Here is an 18,017-nt window from a genome sequence, read left to right as displayed (position 1 = left end):
AGATATGAATGTGGAGGGGGAAGGGGCACCCTAAGCTCAGGAGCTGGGAGCTTCAGAGAATCACTAACTGTCTCTTATAGGGGAGAAGGACACCGTAATCTGTGAACTTTTTCCCATTTGGAGAAGTTATCCTAGGGAAGAGAAAATAGATTTGGGGGCCCATCTGAACCACCTCAACCGTGTTCAATGATTGCTTAATTGTAAAATTGGATACGTGGTGGGGAAACAGAGCTTGGAGGTTACTTTGGTGAAAGGTTTGTCGTCTGTCTTCAAGGGCACGATGCTTTACTGTTTGAGCCTTCACATTTAGACCCATATCCATCTGGAACTGGTTTTGGTGTAAAATGTGAGGTAGAGGCCAAGTTTAATTTGTCATATGAATATCCAGTTGACCCAATGCCTTTTCTTGAAAAGACCACTCCTTCCCCATGGCACAGGAGTTTCCATTTTTCTGGGATTTTTTTTTTTTTTTTTTTTGGAAGAAGCTAAGGGCCCCATCGATATGGGTGGGGGAAGGGAGGATGTTTTGCAGAATAATTAGCAGCAAGGTCTGGTCTAGCGGCTGCCTGGCTTCCTTTGAATCATTGAGGCCAGTCCATGGAGGGTCTTGTCAGGCAAATGCAGCCTCAGAGGCTGCCTGGTCCCCAGGGTAGGATGCAGAATACAGCAGCCTGGTTCTGCTGAGAAACATGTATAAGAAGAAAGCAGAGGCTTTCTGGGAAATATTCTCTCTCTGAAGGGTGAGTGGCCAAGTGTCTGATCCCTATCCTACCCCCACCCCCACTGTGGGAAAAAAGCCCAGGGGTGGGCTGATACTGAGAAGGGTCCCTTTGTCACCTGGCATCTTGGTACCTCAACTAGAAACGTCCTGGGCAGATTTTCTGTCACCCGGTCTCAGGAGAGGTGGGACCTAAAGATAAAGGAAAATTCACACCCACTCTGAACTTATTTCAAGTACAGAAAAACCAACTTCCTTTTCCACAAGCTGACTGTCAGGGTCCACCTCCAGGGCAGACACTATTGCGCCCACCCATATCCCTTCATCTTCACGTGTCAGTGTACACCTGTCTGACTCCATCTGCCAACACCTGCATTTCTTTGCCTGAGAATGTTCTCTAACTTCCAGGATCAGTTTTACCATCCATGGGGTGACTGGAAGTGCCAGGAAGGTAGTGTTCCTCTACCTCTCCCTCCAGAAGCCATCAACCACTGACTGATGGAATGTGGTATATAAATAATACAGCTCCTTCACCTGTCAGGTGGAAAAACTCTGAGGTGTGTTGTACACCATCTCCTTGAGTTGTCCAGCAGGAAATTTGCCTCAGGTTCTGTGTCTAGGGGAACTCAAACTAAGACATATGGAAAAGAACTTTGCATTAGTCAGTCTGGGCTGCCATAACAAAATACAATAGACTGGGTGACTGAAGCAACAGAAATTTATTTTATTGTTGTTCTGGAAATTAGAAGGACCAAATCAAGGTGCCAGATGATTTGGTTCCTGATGAGGACTCTCTTCCCGGCTTGTAGACAGCCACCTTCTCACTGTGTCCTCACATGGTGTAGAGACCTTTGGAGTCTCTTCTTACAAGGACACAAGTTTTTATCAGATTAGGGTCCCTACTCTCATGTTTTTATTTAACCTTAATCACCCTCCTTAAAGGCCTTATCTTCCAATACAGTCACAGAGGGGCGGGGGAAGGATGAGGGCTTCAATGTATGAATTTTGGGAGGACATAATTCAGTCCATAGCAAACATCATAATTGTTTAGTTCTGCTTGCTGTGGACCAGGGAGTGGGCAGTGTTGATTCAAATGGTTGCTTGAGTAGTTGACAGATCTTTGAGAATAGATAGTACATCTCATTCATATCTATCGACCCAATGGCACCTGACCCATCTCAGGAACCAGAATATGACCACTGTCCAGTAACCACCTGTATCCAGTACAGATTAGAGTTCTGCAGGTGCTCAGCCTGGGAGGGACCCTGGCACTGGGAACTGCTCAGAGCCTGATGAGAGCAGGGCATGGGCTGGCAGGCTCCAGGGCTCTGCAACATAGGCTGGAAGTGGGAACTGAGGGGGAGAACAGGTGAGCACTGAGGATAGGGCAGGATGACCAGAAGGCTACCCAGAAGGCACTGGGTCCCAGACATTGGCCAAGAACACAAGAGAAGGAAGTGGCAGGACCAGCCCATCTGCCTTAGCAAGTGTATTTGTCCAGAGGGCTGCAAGGCATGAGCACGAGTTCAGGAAGGACAGGGTTTCGAGGCCAAGGAGTGTTGCCAGGAGAAGAGAGAAGAAAGTCTGAGGCTTGGGGCTGGATACTGGGCTCCCTGGACAGTGGGTCAAAAAAGTGGCTTCCAGGGTCAGCCAGCTAGACCTTTGGGTCTAGGGGACATGCCTTGGGGATGACAGGGATTCATCCCAGGAGGGAGTAACTGAGCCCAGGAATCTTATACCTTTACCACCTCTCCTTCCAAACTTTAGGAGAGCCAGAAGGTGCTTAGGCCTGGGGAGGAGGGTAGGGAATTGGGACTTGCTCAGATAGCAACCTTGGGAACCAAAAGCTACTCTGCCCAACTCAGGTGAGGCCCTGCAGCCTCTGGTCAGGAAGGCTCTTACTTCTGAGTCTTTGTAAATCTGGGTAGTATTTAGTTTGCTCTGTTGTGGTTCCCAGCGACTCCCACCTTGGTGGCAGACAATTCCCACCTTGGTCCTGGCCGGACAGCTGGGGAACAGTCCTCAGTGGCCAGATTCTGCTCTCAGGGCTGAGCCCGTGTTCCGGGTCCTCAGGCCTCCCAACCTGCTCCCCACTTCCCCCACAGTTCCCAAGAACAGACCCGGGCAGGGAATACTTGCTTAATTAAACTCTGGGGCTGTTGAAAAAGTCCAAGGTGCAAGAAGGCTGTTCAGGGATACGGTTTGGAGGGGCCCCCATGAGAGCTGCAGAACCACTAAGAAAAGTAGATCCACGCCAAGGAAGCAGGCAAGAGAGGCCGGGTGGCCACCTGCATCAGTGTTTATTATTTTCTCCAACCTCAGCAGAGTGAAGTTTGAGGCCAGGGGCAGCTGGGCCCATTCCATGTTTCTATGGGACCAGTAAGTCATATGTGTGGGGGCCAGAGTCCATGAGACATCCATTGGGGGGAAGACCCACAATTCAGAGGGCCTGCATCCCGTTTTGCACCCGCCATGCCTGAAGCCCCCACTGGGATTCATGATGTGGCAAGCATGAGTGTGCAGTCCACAATGGGAGTGGGGCAGCCGTGGGGTAAAGCAGCCATCAGAAGCTCCATGGGAGCCTGGGAAGGTCTCCTGAGGCTGCTGGGCACCCCCCTTGCCCTGGAGAGAAGTTGAGATGCTGGGCTGGTGAGATGGGTCCGACGCAAATGGGACCTTCCTAGGCCACCTCTCCCTGAGCTGTCCTTTTTCCCACAGTCCCCTTCCTGTGCTCCTGTCATCCAATGCCCTTAGTCTGCACAAAGTCCATCTCTTCCAGAGGAACGGACCCAGCCAGTGAGGTCCCACATCCCAGTACCTCCCCAGGATGCTCTCCTGCCAAGAGCATCCACACAGTGTTGGGGCTTCCGACCAGCCCCAAGAAAGGGTGGTGAGAGAAGCCTGTAGGGCTGGGGGGACCTTGAGCATGGGGACGAAGTCCTCTCCCCATTCAGGCCTGTAGGTTGAGGTCTACCCACAGCCCAGGCCCTTGAACTGTCTGTGCTGCCATTCAGGACATGGGTGTGAATCCTGGAGGCACCTCCAGTCGGGCTCAATGGGGGCCAGACCTGTAGACCTGGTAGGGAGATGGAGAGAAGGTCCTGGAGGAAGGCTGGCTGCAAGGGAACAGGAAGACACTTCTCTCCACTTGTTCAGTTTGGACCACTGCATGAGCTTTGTGGCCCTGACGGCTGTCTAGATGGGCCCTGGAGAGGGACCCCAGCTCCCCATCCCTGCTAAGGTCTTTTGGAGAGCTTTTCAGGGCCAGGGGAGGAGGCAAGGCCAGTCAGAGAGACCTACCGTCATTAGGAGTACGCCAGGCCCTGAAGCCCCCGGGCTGGAGAGTGGAACTTCTCAGAATCCTCAAAAGGCTGGTCTGCGGTAACCAAGGGAGGAGCCATAAGCCATGTGTAGCCTGGGGACCTTATCTGCCTGACCTCTCTGGGTTGGTCCAGTATATAGGGGATATAACACTTTCTGAGTGCAGAGCTATCAAGAGCCTTGAAGGTAGTAAGCCACATCTAGCCCTGGTCTGGAACCAGCATTACAGAGGTAGGTGAGGCGTGACCCTCAGGCCTCTAAGGAGGTACAGTCATAAGCATTTGCTGCCCTAGCTTCCTCAATCAAGAGAGATGACTCTGGGCTCCTCTTCTCAGCCCTGCCTCCTTCAGAGGGCCTGTCTCAAGGTGGGGAAGCAGATGGCCAAGTACCAGGACAGAAAAGGAAAGAGGCCAGCCTCCAGGAGCACTGGTACCCAATGCAGCAGCAGTGCCATGTCTTCCTCCCATATCTCCATGAAATTCATTACTTCCATCACCCCTTGTTCCTGCCTAACCCCTTCTCATAGTTCCCTTTGTTGGCAGGAGAGATCAGTGACACTCTGTACTCCCCACCCCTCACATCTTAAGCTCTAGACACACCTGGGTTAAGAACAACAAGGCAACAAATGACTGTGTGCCCTTTCAATTGTCCTGGAGCATTATCTAATGAGCCCAGCCTAAGAGTCATCTTCCTCTAGATGTGACTTTTTTTTTTTTTTACTTGCTATACATTATTGGTTAGGGCCAAGGCTTTGTTAAGTTGGACATTGATTTGGATGAAATTGATAAATGGCAAATGACAACCATTTCACCAATGGGATATGGAGGGGTGATGGTCTCAATTCCCTATCTGTAAAACAGGGGAGGGGAAGCTGGGCTACACTTTCTCCAAGGCCAGTTCCCTTCCATCCAGAGAGTGAACCCGTCCCTCCCAGTGGTGTGTGCTACCCTCCAGTGGATGCACAGGTTAAAAGCATGCAGGCCACATGAGGTTTCTCTGGCTCTGAGTATTGAGTCTCTGTTCTGGGCTCAAATGGATGGGGCCTGGGCCTTGGGGTGCTTTTTGACCTTCTCCAACTGGACATTCACAGACCCCTGCAGAGATCCCTGCTCTGCACCTTCCAAGGAGAACTGGTCAACCGATATGAGGCTCTGGTGAGATGCGGGTGGAGTGGCCCCCTCAAGCCCAGCTGCTTCACCAGGCCACAGTGGGGCAGCATGGACCGCTCACCTGGAAGCCCCTCTCCGTGGACTCTGGGGCAGGCCTGGGGTGGGGAGCTGGGTGGGCGCAGCACGGGGGCGAAGGCGCTCCTCTGTTTGACAGCGGAGATCATGTTGACAGGCGAGAAGGAGAAGACGCTGGTGGTATGGGCAGCAGCCGGGAGGGACATGGAGGAGGCAGCAGCCAGCGGGGGGCTAGAGGGCATGACTCCGGGGCGGGGCAGGGAGGGGTAGGCGCAGCAGGGAAGGCAGTGGGAGACACAACAGGGAGACAGCACCAGAGTGAGTAGCCAGTCGGGGTCCTGGCAGGGGCAGTGGGCCCCATGTGGGCTGCTGACCCAGGCACCAGGCTCAGACCTCACTGGGGGCTGTGAGGGTCCTGGGGAGACCAGTAAAGGGCAGGGCCCAGAGACAGGCTGGGAGCCTCTGGGGTCCTGGGCCAACACTCGCCTTTTGGGGGGGTTCTGGAGACCCTTTCTCAGGGCTGGAGGTGACAGAGTCAGACTAGGTAAAAACAAAAGCAAAACCAGAACATCCAACAAAATCAAATACTAGGAGGCAGCCCCAAAGAAGAGGGATGAGTAAGAGCTGGAATAGGTCAGGATTCCTGTGGAAAACCACGGGGAGTCTGAGATGCTGAGAAATGTTTATGGGCCCTGGGGTACCAAGGTTAGAGTCAAAGAATGGGGTTCAGAGCAGAGCTGGGTTAAGTGGTCAGGGATGAAGTTTGGGGGTATACGTAGGCTTCTGTTCCAAGGCCTCTCTCTACAGGATTACAGCTCAAACACTTTAACTTCCTCCACAAATAGTCTCCCTTTAACTACCCCTCACCCCTTTGCACTTTGTTCTCTTCCAGCTTAACGCATGTCCTTGTCACATCCAGCCCAGGTCCTGTATTACCCTCTTCCAGCTGGTCAATTTTAAAGAAAGGCATAGGGATCTACATCCTCAGATCTTCCTGTTCTCCAACCTCCCTAACCACCCAGGGCTATGGCTTGGTCTCCTACACAGAGGCTTTGCCTGCCTCTCCTTCCTGCAGCCTCCTCTACTGGGGGCTCCTGCCTAGGGCATCTCTGGATCTCTCTTTCTATATCCTCATCAATCCAGATTCCCTGACTCTCTTGAAGACCAATCAGGCTGTTATTTCTGTGTTGTCCAAGCAGCTGACTATGGGGTGGGGGTGGGGGCTTCCTGGAAGAAACAAATAGCCAATAGAAGGCTGCCTTTGGCATCAAAGAACCCCTCCCCCACTTTGATACGATGCTGTGCCTGTTCCAAATGTCAGCCCCATGGATGGCCATCTCCTTTAAGACAAAGCTCAATGATAACCAAGGAGGCCATGAGCTCCATGGAGGGCTTGAGACAAATGTACTCTGTCTCTCAAGGCCAGGGGCTCTCAGCCACATTTTGTAGCTTGGGTAGGACTGGGAGATGTGGGTCAGTCCAGGGCTGCTCGTGGCTGAAGCAGGAGACAAAGGGGAGGCCCAAACAGACAGCCCCAGACCCTCTGGCTGGGACAGTTCTGGATGTCATTCCAGGCATGTCCTGGCAAACTCAGTGAAAATGACTGCCCCTGAGACTGTACCACAAAGTACTCTGCACATGAGGAGAGGATGAGGACCTGGGTAAGCCCTGGTCAAGACAATATTACCAGATGGGACTGGCCCTTGGGTTGTCTCCAGCTGATACTGGATGGAAGTGTGGCATAAGCAGCTCTAGACTTCTCTATCCTTTGGCTGAATGGGGAGACTGCAGGTTGACTGGCTTGTATCCACTGGGGCAGTATGTTCCTCCACTGCGGACAGCACTGTGTGTGTAGTAGGAAAGGGGGGATGGCGGTGGTCCAGACTCCACCAGCTTCAAATCTGAGGGGCACCCAGAGGGAGGTTGTAAGAATACTGCCCCAGAACTGAAGGGAAGTGGGAGCAGTGGAGTCTGGCCTGGAGAGACAGAAGCCTTGGGAGGGCCGGAGGGTCATGTCCTGTGTGGATGCTGGCATATGGGCTTTCAGGTCCCAGAAGTTGAGCTTGGGCTGGGGGAAGAGCGCCAGATTCAAACCCACAGCCTGAGCAGTACCCAGGATGCAGGCCACTAGAAAGGAAGGCTAGGCAGGTGGCCAGATATTTCGGTCTTCAGCAACAGCAAACATAAGACAGGGGAAAGGTGAGGGAACTGCAGAAAAAGTCACAACCAGCTCCATTGCTCTGGCTCAGCTGTCTCTCCCAGGACTTGAGGTACAATCTCTCTTACAGTTGGTAGAGAGGTGCTTTGTACACAGTAGGTGCTTTATAAATGTCTGCTAAATAGCTAAGCTATAAGGAGCTGAAAACAGGCTACTCTGGAACTTGGTGTTGGAAAGAGGAACTTGAGGGCAGTGCAAAATGGTAAAATCATGAATGCCCTGTTGTCCATCCACCCAGCTTTGAGCTGCCCCACCCCAAGAACCCCGAGGATGGTTAGTGCCCTGGGGTACATTCAAATCTGAGAACCCCAGGCAGGGGGTGATAATGATCCCATTTTACAGTGAGGAAACTGACATTCAAAGAAGTAACTTGCTGAATGTCAGACAGCTGATTTGGACACTCAAACTCTGAATCCAGCTGTCTGACCACTCAGAATTCGCTAGCTCTGCCCAATCCCATCACACGGAGTCATGTCTTCCCAGCTCCTACTCCTGCCTCTCAGACCAAGGTTCCAGAGGAGTGTAGAGCCAGGGGAAAGCCCCTTTTTCTTGAGCCCCGAGTTCCCTCAGGCTTCCGGCAGGGGGCGCCAGCCTCCTCCCGAAGTCTTGTCATAAGACCGAAAAGTGGCGGTACGCCAGGTTTCAGCGGGACGTCCCCTAGTCAAGCCCGTTTCAGGAGGAGGGGGGGGCTAGAAGCAATGTGTACCACTGGAGTCAGCAAAGAGAGCTAAAGGTGCAAGATCTGCCCTGGCCCCAGGCTCTAGGATGTGAAGCCGAGGGGTGGAGTTGAGGGGCGGTTTCCCAACGTCGGAGAAAGGTTTCACGCACAGGACCGGCCTGGCTTCCAAAGCCAAGGCCAGGGTTGATCCTCAAGGGACAGGTGACGGAAACCCCTCCCCCCAAGGGTTGGGCAGGGCTGAGCCCCCTTCTGCGCCCTAGGGCCCCAGTCCCTCCCTCCGCGGGCAGGGGACACTCACTGGCAAAGGGTGAGGTGGCCGTGGAGCCATTGAGGAAGCTAGGGGACCCGGGCACGCCGAGGCCGGCCACGCCTGGTGCCCCGTAGCCGCCGAGGCCAGCTCCGAGGCCACTGCCGTAGCTGCTCTGCTGCGAGCCGGGGCTGGGCGCGAACCCGCGGGGGGACGCGCTGCTGCAGCTGCGCGCGTAGCCTGCGAGAGAGCGGCGGTCAGAGACGCAGTGCCGCAGGGAAGGGGCCGTCTGAGTGCGGGGTACTGCGGGACGCACCCGGCTCCGGGCCTGGCGTGGCGTCCCCGACGGCGATAGCCAGGGGGCTGCTGAAGGCGTTGATACCCACGACGGCGGCGTGCGGATGGCTGGGAGCCAGGGGTCCGAGCGGTGCGGGTGCTCGGGGGGCGCTGTACAGAGCCTCGGCCACGTCCGCCGCCCGCTTCAGGAGGAGCTCCTGCGAAGAAAAGAGCAGGGCATGGCCCGGGGAGTCGCAGGCGCGGGGAGGGAGACAGCCCCCGGCCTGGCGGCGCTAGGAGACAACCGGAAGCGCCATACCTGGTTACTGCTGGGCACTCCGTACAGGGCCTCCGCCAAGTCGGCCGCCCGCTTCAACAGCACTTCCTGGGGCAGGGGAGGAGACAGCGGGACCCCTTGGCAGTCCCTGGAGGCGACAGAGGGGCCAGATGCCCCCTCCTCCCACCTCGGTCACTGGACACCCTGATCCCCGCCCAGCTGTGCCCTTCCGAGTACCTTGGGCAGCCTCTCTGGATCTCCAGGGTGCCTGGGAATGACTTTCTGTAGCCTCTGGAATCCGTAGTCAATGGTGGGCTCATTCAGGGCTGGGGAGAGGGGCGGCGTTTGGAGGACGCCCACTCCCAGCGCCCAGCGCCCCGCGCAGGGCCCAGCCCACCTGCAACTAATCCAGGAGCCTAACTGCAGACCCCTCCACCAAGCCCAGCCCAAACCTTTCGGAAAACTCCGGGCCCACAGGTCAGCGAGGTTCGAAGTTTCCTCAATTCCTGTTTTATTAGAAAAAAAGGAAACTACCGTATATACATATTAGCTTCTATATTCCTGGGGGCAGGACTGGAGGAAGAGTTTTCTTGTTGCATTTGGTGTTATCAGGAGTAAATTATTATGTTAAAAAAAAAAACACCAAACAGCAGTCTCCAATGAGCACAACTCAGGTAGACTCTCAGCACCTGCACATTAGAGCTTTGCGTGTGATCCAGGGAAGGAACTGGCCCACACCCTGAGCTCTCCGGAAAACCCAGGACGCAGCAGCCTCCTGACCAGGCTCCCGACGCCCTCCTCTCCTCCTCCATTTCCTCCGCACCACAAGCTCACCTCCAACTCAACCAGCGTCAAAGCCTTACCTATCTTCACCTCCAACTCCAGATTTAGAGAATTTCCTTTAGTTTACCCCAAAGGGTAAAGTGCTCATTCCCGGGTCTTTGCACCTGCATTTTTTCTCCCGGGACCCTTTCCTTCCCCATCGCTATCTCCCTATTCCTCCCTCCCGTCCCATTTAGCCCGCTCTCCCGCCAGGACGTATCCCCTGGCCTCCATCCACCGCACACTGTGTTCACAGCTCTGCTGTCCCCAGTTAGACTGGAATTCCCTGATAGTAAGTAAGCTCACTACAGAGTGGCCGGAGGCCCGTGAAGGGCAAGGTGAATATCTTTTGGATGGGGTGGGGGAGATGGGAAAAAGTGGCTGGCTTGGGCTGGGGAGGGTAGGAGGGTGGAGGTGGAGAGGATCCTGGATCAGCGAGCCTATTTTGGGGCACCTTTGAAATAAATATCCCGTGGAAATGTTCTAGATTCTGGGGAGTGGGAAGTTCTATACACCCTGGCGAGAAGGCTTGAAGCAGAGTGAAGGTAAAGGGCGGAGACTCAGCGCCAAGCAGGGGACTGAGGAGCCAGGAAGAAAGGCAGAGAAGCACAGGGAAAGAAGGTCGGGAGCTAGGAGGGGTCTTAGGGTATTCGGGGGTGGGGTTGAGGCGGGAAGGTCAGCGAGCGCTAGGGGGCCTGGCCAAATTGTTCACCTTGGCTAACTCCGGGACCAAGGCTCACACAGCAGGGTGGGTGGGGCCCAATCCTTCGACCCTAGGCCTTCCTCCACCCCGCCCCCACTCCTTACCTGTGTAGACAAAGCGGCCGGGGGCTCCCTTGCAAAATTGCTTGGACTTGTAGGACAGAGTCACCTCCACCACCCCGGGAATGTGCCGCGGAGGCGTCTGCACCCGTATGGCGTGGGGCGTGATGAGCTGCGAGTGGAGAGGGGAGGCCTGTTAGTTCCGACCTGGAGACTGGAGGGCCCAGCCCCGAGGCCCGGAGGGAGATTGGCGGGAATGGCCCACCTCGCTCCACACGAGCACGTTCCCGAACACGACCTGCAACCCGTCGAAGAAGTTGTCGCCGATGACAATGACGGTGGCGCCGCCCGTGGTCCATCCCTCCCCAGGGCTGATGGCCTTGATGCAGGGAGTGGCAGCTGGGAGGCAGGAGAGGAGCTGGGTCAGGGACGGGCGCCAAGGTGGGGACTGGGGGCTGGCTGCGCCTGTGGCAGCCGGGGTGGGCCAGGGATCCTGACCTTCGGAGGGGTCCAGGCGGCGCGCCCTGCGGCCATGCTTGGAGTTGTTGTGCACAAACATGTTGTCGGACACGGCCAGCACGTGGCCGTCCACGCTCACCGTCGTGGACACCACCACCTGCGGGGAGAGCCGAGGCCAGCCTGGCTGGGGCCCTCGGGGCTCCCGGGAGGGAATTCTTGTGGGGCACCAGCAACTTGATGCCATGGCTGGATGCTGGAATTCAAGGGTCACTGGCTTGGGGAAGAGCTTCAGCCCCTCAGGGGCTGAGCTGGTGGAAGTGGAAGGTGGGCCAGCTGTGTCAGGTGACACCCCCAGATGCATAATCTCTGGCTGCCCAGGGACACTGACCCCGCAGGAGCCAGAAAAATCAAGAGCCCTGGAAAAAAAAACTGGTCCTTGGTGGGATTGGCTACTGTTTTTGCACACATACCCCCCAGGTTGTATCCCTGGGGCTCCAAGGCAGGAATGGGTCTTAGGCAAGTGGGAGTGAGAGTTTTGATTGGGGGAGCAGCTTCAGCCTGAGAACCCATCAGCAAGAGCCCCCACCCCTGGGAGGAAATTGGGCCTGCCTCCTTCTTCACCCCCCCTCACTGGGAGGGGTGTACAGGTTGGGGATGTGCTAAAGGCAGCTGCTCTCCCGCTTCATGCTATGCAAATTAGCTGGGTCGTTAATCATGTAAAAATGTCACAATTAGCATCTCCTTAAGTGGGACTCTAATGAAGCCTCCCTTGGCAGCCAGCATAAGTTGAGATGGAGCTGCCCCACCCCCAGCAGGCACCAGGCCTGAAGCACAGGGGCGGTCAGGGATCTGCCCTCCGGGGGCCTTTCCCAGAGTGGCAGGGCCACAGCCTCCCCACAACTCCTACTATCAGGAAAGGGCAGGTTTGTAGGGGGGGATCCCCCTCCCCAGACCCACCTGGAAGCGGCGCATGTCTCTGGGATTCCCTGCGTTCTTTAGGCAGTTCTGGTTGCATTTGAGGAAGAACTTGAGGAAGAACCTGAAACAGTGTGGTTGGTGGGCTCAACGGTCTGGGGGTTCTGGAAACAGATGAAGATCCAACTGCTCCCTGCCATGCCTCCTCCCAGCCCCCTCTGCCTGCTCACAGGTAGACACACCCCACAGATTCCCATCACGGAGGGCCTGATACCCATGGAGTAGACCCGTCCCAAGGACTACATCGCTACACAGAATATCCCCCCCAGTGTCCGATTACAGAGTGCTTATTTGTCTCACAAAATGTATACTCATCACACCCACAGAAAGTATACTCATAAAGAATATGTCCATTACATATACTGTATATACCTAGTACTCATGAATAATACACACCGCACAATGTATACTCCGTATGCAGCAGGTACTCACTCACTTACCCCACTCCATGTGTATTTGTCATAGTATATGCCCATCACACATGTAGTGCATCCGTATCACATAGCATATCCCTCCCCCAGAGTGTACCCGTCACCCACACAGTGTATACTTGTCATAAACAGTATATCCATTCTACACATCGTATATGCCTTATGTACTGTTACAAAACACGGCCATCATACACAGCGTATACCCACCACACTCAGAGTATACCCTTCAAAGAAGCATATACAGTATGTACTCCACAGACACCTGTACTTATCGCGCACACGTTTTATTCATCACACACGTAGTCTATACCCATCATGCACAGTGTATGCCCATCCTACATATAAGCACAGAAAGAATATGAGAATATATGCATCAATACACCACTTTATGTTGTATATGATTACCTAAAGTTTAGTCATTACAAACACGGTACAGTCATCGCATATAGCAAGCATATCCCCCCAACAAATCCCCCTCACACACAGCAACTCTCACTCACACACAGCAGATCCCCAATTCCAGGATACACACACCCTGCGAAACAGAGCTCCCTCACACATATCCTATACCCATTATACACATAGCAAAACCCTAATCACACCAAGCCTATACCCATCATATACACATGGTGTACCTGTCAAACACACCGTACAGATACAGTGAATACCTTCTTTTTCATGTACAGTAATCGGGGGGAAACAGTACAGATATGCAGTGATGAGCCTGCTTTATACACAAACACATGGGTATTTGGACCTTCAGTCCTTCCAGGCAGTGGCTGTGATGGTGAGGCCGTGGCTCTGCCACCCTGCAGTGAGGTAACCGTGGATGATACCGGTTTTGTACTCTTAGTAAACTCAGAATACTATCAATATCTACCTTAGCCCCTACAGGACTCTGAGCATCCGGGGAAATGCCCTTTACAAACTGTAGTGGGCAGGGCTAAAATGAGAGGGTCCTGGCATGTGGCACAGCCTCCTAAGCCACTCTATGAGCCCCTCTGGCCAGCTCCCTCATTTTACCACCATCCCCTGGTTTTGAACCCCAAATTTGAATATACATTGAACTCATCAGAGTTGCCTCCAAAGTCTATGAAATTCACATTCAGAGGAAGATATGTTATAGGCTCTGAAAGCTAGTCCCCAAAGACAAGGTCCCCAAGTGTTGGGAGGGGTGGGCACCACCTCTGAAACAGGTGTCCCAGGGAGCAGCCCCTCATTGGGTGATGGCACCAGTCACTTCCCTGGAGATGTACCTCCCCCCAAGCCCTGCCTCTTTCCCACTGCTGACCCCTTAACACCTGTCATATTCTCCCACACAATGGGTGCCCCTCTGGGAACCCCAAAGTTTCCCTTTCCATAGGGACATTACATCAGCATGCATTTCCACCCACAGTGGACACCCCCCAAAATACTTTCACGTGGTGTAGACCTTCTATACACCCTTCTAGAGCACTCTGAGGTACAGACATGTCATATGACCCCAAATGGTACACACCCACCGTGTACACACCCCATCCACTCCTATAGGATACCCTGCAGTGCAGACAGTTTGTATGTCCCCAAATGGTAGTCACCACAGTATAGATGCCCTATATAACCCAATAGGTGACCCCAAGTGCAGGCATCTCAATAGTATGCTCCCCAATAGTATACCTGTACAGTGTAGATACTCCATTATCTCACAGTATGTGCCCCAGCAATGACTTCCTACACCCCTATAAGACACCCCATGGTGTAGACACCTCTACGCCCATAGCAGTCACTTCGGGCATGCCCCACATTTATATGACATAGAGTGTAGACACTCTAATCACACAGTTTATTTAAATTCTACATTCATGTGCTCAGTGCTCTGCAAGGTGCCAGAGAGAGGAGGGCAAACCAGCAGGAGAGGACCCGAGCTCTGTCCTGACGGGAATTAATGCTAGCCCTTGGATGTCACTGCTGATGCAACAAGCGTGGGAGTGCCTCATAGAGGAAATATCCACACACTTGCCTGCTCCCAAACCTACACTCCCAAACCTACAGAAACCAGCAGAAGGTTCCCTGAGATGGGGCTGGAGATGTAGGCTCTCGCCCAGCCACTCACTCACTGTGTGGTCTGGGGTAAATCCTGCATCGCTGGCGTCCAACTTCATCCATGAACCAGGAAAGTAGAAATTGATGGTTGCTGAGGCGTCTTCCAGTCCTGTTTCTGGGACATCCTTTATTTCTGACCTTCCAATGCCTCAGGCTGCTGTCTCCTGCAGGGCCTTGGCTTCCCTTAGGGGAGCCCCCGCTTGACCCCTTCCACAGCCCTTGCTCTGTAGGTCTTCCCACCCTTTCCCTTTCTATTATAGATTGTAGTTGTTCTTTGGGTCCACACCAATTCCCACTTCTTGTCTACCAGCCTTTTCTGGCCACTCTAGGCTTCAGGGACCAGCCTATCCTGAGAACCCCGCGGTCCTGCCAGCACCTCCATCTATGTGGACCTACCCCAAGACATCTCAGTTTTTGAGCCTGGTTGACATTACCTGCAGAGTCCTGTTGAGTAAGAAGCGGCCACACAAGCCCTGGGCTCTCTGTGGGGGTGATGACAGTTAGTCTCCTTTTCCTTTTCCTCTGAGCCTCTAGCTCAGAGCCGCACACAATTGATGCCATCGATGGTGGAGATGCTGAAATCTCACCCACTACCACCTGGTAGTCCATGAGGCTGCTCCCCCCCCCACCCCCCGTCAGAGGCCCGGCCAATGCACACACTTTCCAGATAGCCTGCTGATGCTGCAGCACATCCCCTGGTCCCTGCCAGCCTCAGGGCTGTTGAGAAAAATTATCCACAACTTGCAAATAAGGCAAACAAAAAAAAGACCGTGAGTCCTTGCAAAGTTATCCTGGGACAGTGGTTTTCAAAGTGTGGTATCCAGACCAGCAGCAGCAGCAGCACCTGGGAACTTGCTAGAAACGCAGAATCTCAGGTCCCACCTCAGACCCATTGAGTCAGAAACTCTTGGGGTGGAAGGGGGCCTAGTCACCCGTGTTTTCATAAGCCCTCCAGGTGATTCTGATGCTCCCTAAAGTTTAAGAGGCACTGCTTTAGAGCTTCACTATCCCACTCGACAGCCCCCAGCCCCGTATGGCATTGAGCACTTCACATGTGGTTAGTTTGCATTGAGGTGTGCTGTAAGTATAAAATACACATCAGATTTCTATTGTTTCATTAGAAAAAAAAGAATGTAAACTATCTCAGTAAATTTTTTGGTATTGATTACATGTTGACATGGTATTTTGGATATATTGGGTTAAGTAAAATATATTGTCACAATTAATGCTATCAGTTACTTTTTAAAAAAATGTGGCTACTAGAAAATTTTTAATTACATATGTGGCTTGCATTATATTTATACCGACACTGCTTCTCTAGATTCTCCAAGGGAAAGTAACTTTGACTCATATTTGCTATTAATTGGGGTCCAGACGCTGCAAAATTAGGTGCTAATCTACAGAAAACTGATAAGATATAAAGGATTGTTGTTGGGAGAAATAAATAATTTTTGTTTAGTAGAGAAATTAGTTCTAAAGGTTTCAATTTTTATTGTCCTATGGACATTAAGTAGCTTTGTATTTAACTTGGCAATCTTATTCCGGTTTTTTTCACATATCCCATTTCTTCTCCCTTCCTCCTTTCTTACCTCCACTGCTTTCCATACTTCCTTGGAAGGAAGACAGTTTGGCAGGGTCTGGGTAAGTGAGGATCGCCCCGTTCTGCTCTGGGGCCTCCCATCCTAGGCAGGAAGGGAGGTGCACTTTGTTGGGCTGTGAAGCCCTGCTTGTCATCAGGGACGCACCTCTTCCCCCTCCCTGCAAGCCTGGATGATGCTGGGGGTGGGGAGGATGGGGGGATGGGAAAAGAGGTTGTTTCTGAGCAGCCCTGCCACCCCCCCATGGAGCTGGAAGGGAGACCCCTTTCCTTAGCTTGGGAAGGGCCAATCACAGCACTGGCTGATCTGAGTATCTTCCTCGAGGGTGAGCATTTTAGATGCCACCCGGGTTAGACAGGACCTGTGCCCAGTGACATCCTCTTTGTGGCCATGAGGCTCTTTGGGGCATGGTCCCACAGAAAGGGTGGTAAGAGAACGGTGAAGTCCCAGGAGCTGCCATTAGAATTACTAGAAGAAAACACCACAAATACAAGTATGAGTTACAAATATAATATAAAACTGTGCAAAAAAATTTAAAAAGTCATCCAGGTCTAATTTATCAAGCACTTGGCAAGAGCCCGGAACCCGTCATTTGCATTATCTTGTTTGATCCTCTCATAGTTCTGAGGTGGTGTAGGTCTATAATTATTCCCACTTTGCAGATGAGAAAACCAAGGACAAGCAAGAATAAGCTACAAAGTCACAGTAAATGCCAACATCAGGATACAAACTTGGGACTTTATGCACCACTGATGTTGACAGGAATCATAGAAAAGTCCCTCAAATGGGGTTCTCGCAGGCCATCTGAGCCCCAGCCACAAGGCTTCTGTTGCAGGACCCTGCAGCAAGCTGTCCTTCAAAAGAGGCAGGTCAAACAGGGACCACGTTAGCTACGGAATGGGCATTTTCTCAAAGTTACACAGTCATCAGGGTTGCACAGGAGACTCAGTTTCCCTTGCCCCTATTTTGGGCCTTTGGCTGTTGTGACTACTGCTCGCAATCTGAGAAGATTTTTCAGGATTAAAGACCAGTTGCCCAAGATGAGCCAAGAGTTGATCGGTGTTGAAGGTCAGTGAAGGGTACATGTGGTTCATTATTCTATTCTGCCTGTATGTTCAACATCCTCCATAATAAAAGGTTAATAAAACACCAGATGAAGAGCTGTGGCCGTGGTCATCCAGCTAATAAAGCATCCTGACTCTGATGCCTGTGATTTCAAAGAAACGTTAAGAGCAGTTCACTCACACACCTACCTTACCACACCCTGAACTTAGTTTAGCCTTTGTTTTTTCCCCCCAGATTTTGGTTTTTATTAGTTTCAGGTGCACAAAACAATGTAATAGTTAGACATTTATCATTTATATCCCTCACTCAGTGTCAACCCCCATCCACTACCCCTGACATCGCACACAGCCAATACATTTCCACTGTCTCTATTCCTAATGCCGTACTCCGCTTAGCCTTCTTAATCATTTCTATAAATGCTTTTTATTTCTCCCCGTAAAAACTACTCAAGGGGAAATTAAAATAAAACTTCCTTGTCAATAGAATATCCCCTCCCAGAGAAGCAAATGCTGGACTGACTCAAGTGCAAACATTGGATTTATACAAAACTTCTCGGGGGTGACACCACTGCATAAGGAAAGCTCTCCTAGCACAGTGGTTTACTCAAAAGAGACGAGAGATAAGAAAAGTGCGGAGGTGATTGATGTGAATCCACCGTTAAACTCTGGGTTCTCAGGGGCTGGAGAGCAGAGTGGGACGGAACTGCTCTTTGGAAGGCAGTGTCCAGGTACCATATGGTGCCGGCCTCGATTCCCTCACCCCACGCTTCTGTGGGTGTTGGCTGTCAAAGGGCTCACGGCAACCTGAGAATTATCTTCAGCGAGATGCCTACGTCCCCACAGCCAAAACAGACTGACATCCCAGGGATGACCAACTCTTAGTGCTATTCATACCTCAGAGCTC

The 18,017-nt window shown here is 52.6% G+C and overlaps 1 protein-coding gene across 4 annotated transcripts in view; it reads right to left on the bottom strand.

Annotated features, from left to right (window-relative positions):
- Positions 1-1,456: 1,456 nt before the first annotated feature.
- EBF4 (EBF family member 4) overlaps positions 1,457-18,017 on the bottom strand; it is a 55,080-nt gene continuing 38,519 nt past the window's right edge. Inside the window, exons 8-18 of one of the 4 annotated variants that reach the window (XR_004421843.1) lie at positions 11,921-12,002; positions 11,003-11,120; positions 10,770-10,903; positions 10,550-10,676; positions 9,158-9,246; positions 8,963-9,028; positions 8,684-8,861; positions 8,419-8,607; positions 5,270-5,351; positions 4,019-4,094; positions 1,457-3,794 (exon numbers count right to left, since the gene is read on the bottom strand). Coding sequence is in view for 3 of the 4 variants with exons in the window: in XM_033095358.1 (XP_032951249.1) it covers positions 4,024-4,094; positions 5,270-5,467; positions 8,419-8,607; positions 8,684-8,861; positions 8,963-9,028; positions 9,158-9,246; positions 10,550-10,676; positions 10,770-11,120; positions 11,921-12,002 (1,351 nt within the window). In the remaining variant the exon portion in view is untranslated. Of the gene's footprint in view, positions 3,795-4,018; positions 4,095-5,269; positions 5,468-8,418; positions 8,608-8,683; positions 8,862-8,962; positions 9,029-9,157; positions 9,247-10,549; positions 10,677-10,769; positions 11,121-11,920; positions 12,003-18,017 lie in introns of all 4 variants that reach the window. The other 3 variants (XM_033095360.1, XM_033095359.1, XM_033095358.1) reach the window with 3 other exon arrangements.

The sequence above is a fragment of the Rhinolophus ferrumequinum genome, chromosome 23 (assembly GCF_004115265.2).
Source record: "Rhinolophus ferrumequinum isolate MPI-CBG mRhiFer1 chromosome 23, mRhiFer1_v1.p, whole genome shotgun sequence".
In the NCBI taxonomy this organism is placed as follows: Eukaryota; Metazoa; Chordata; class Mammalia; order Chiroptera; family Rhinolophidae; genus Rhinolophus; species Rhinolophus ferrumequinum.
Note: the sequence above shows the minus strand (reverse complement) of the source record. Positions and strands in the feature narration are given on the sequence as shown.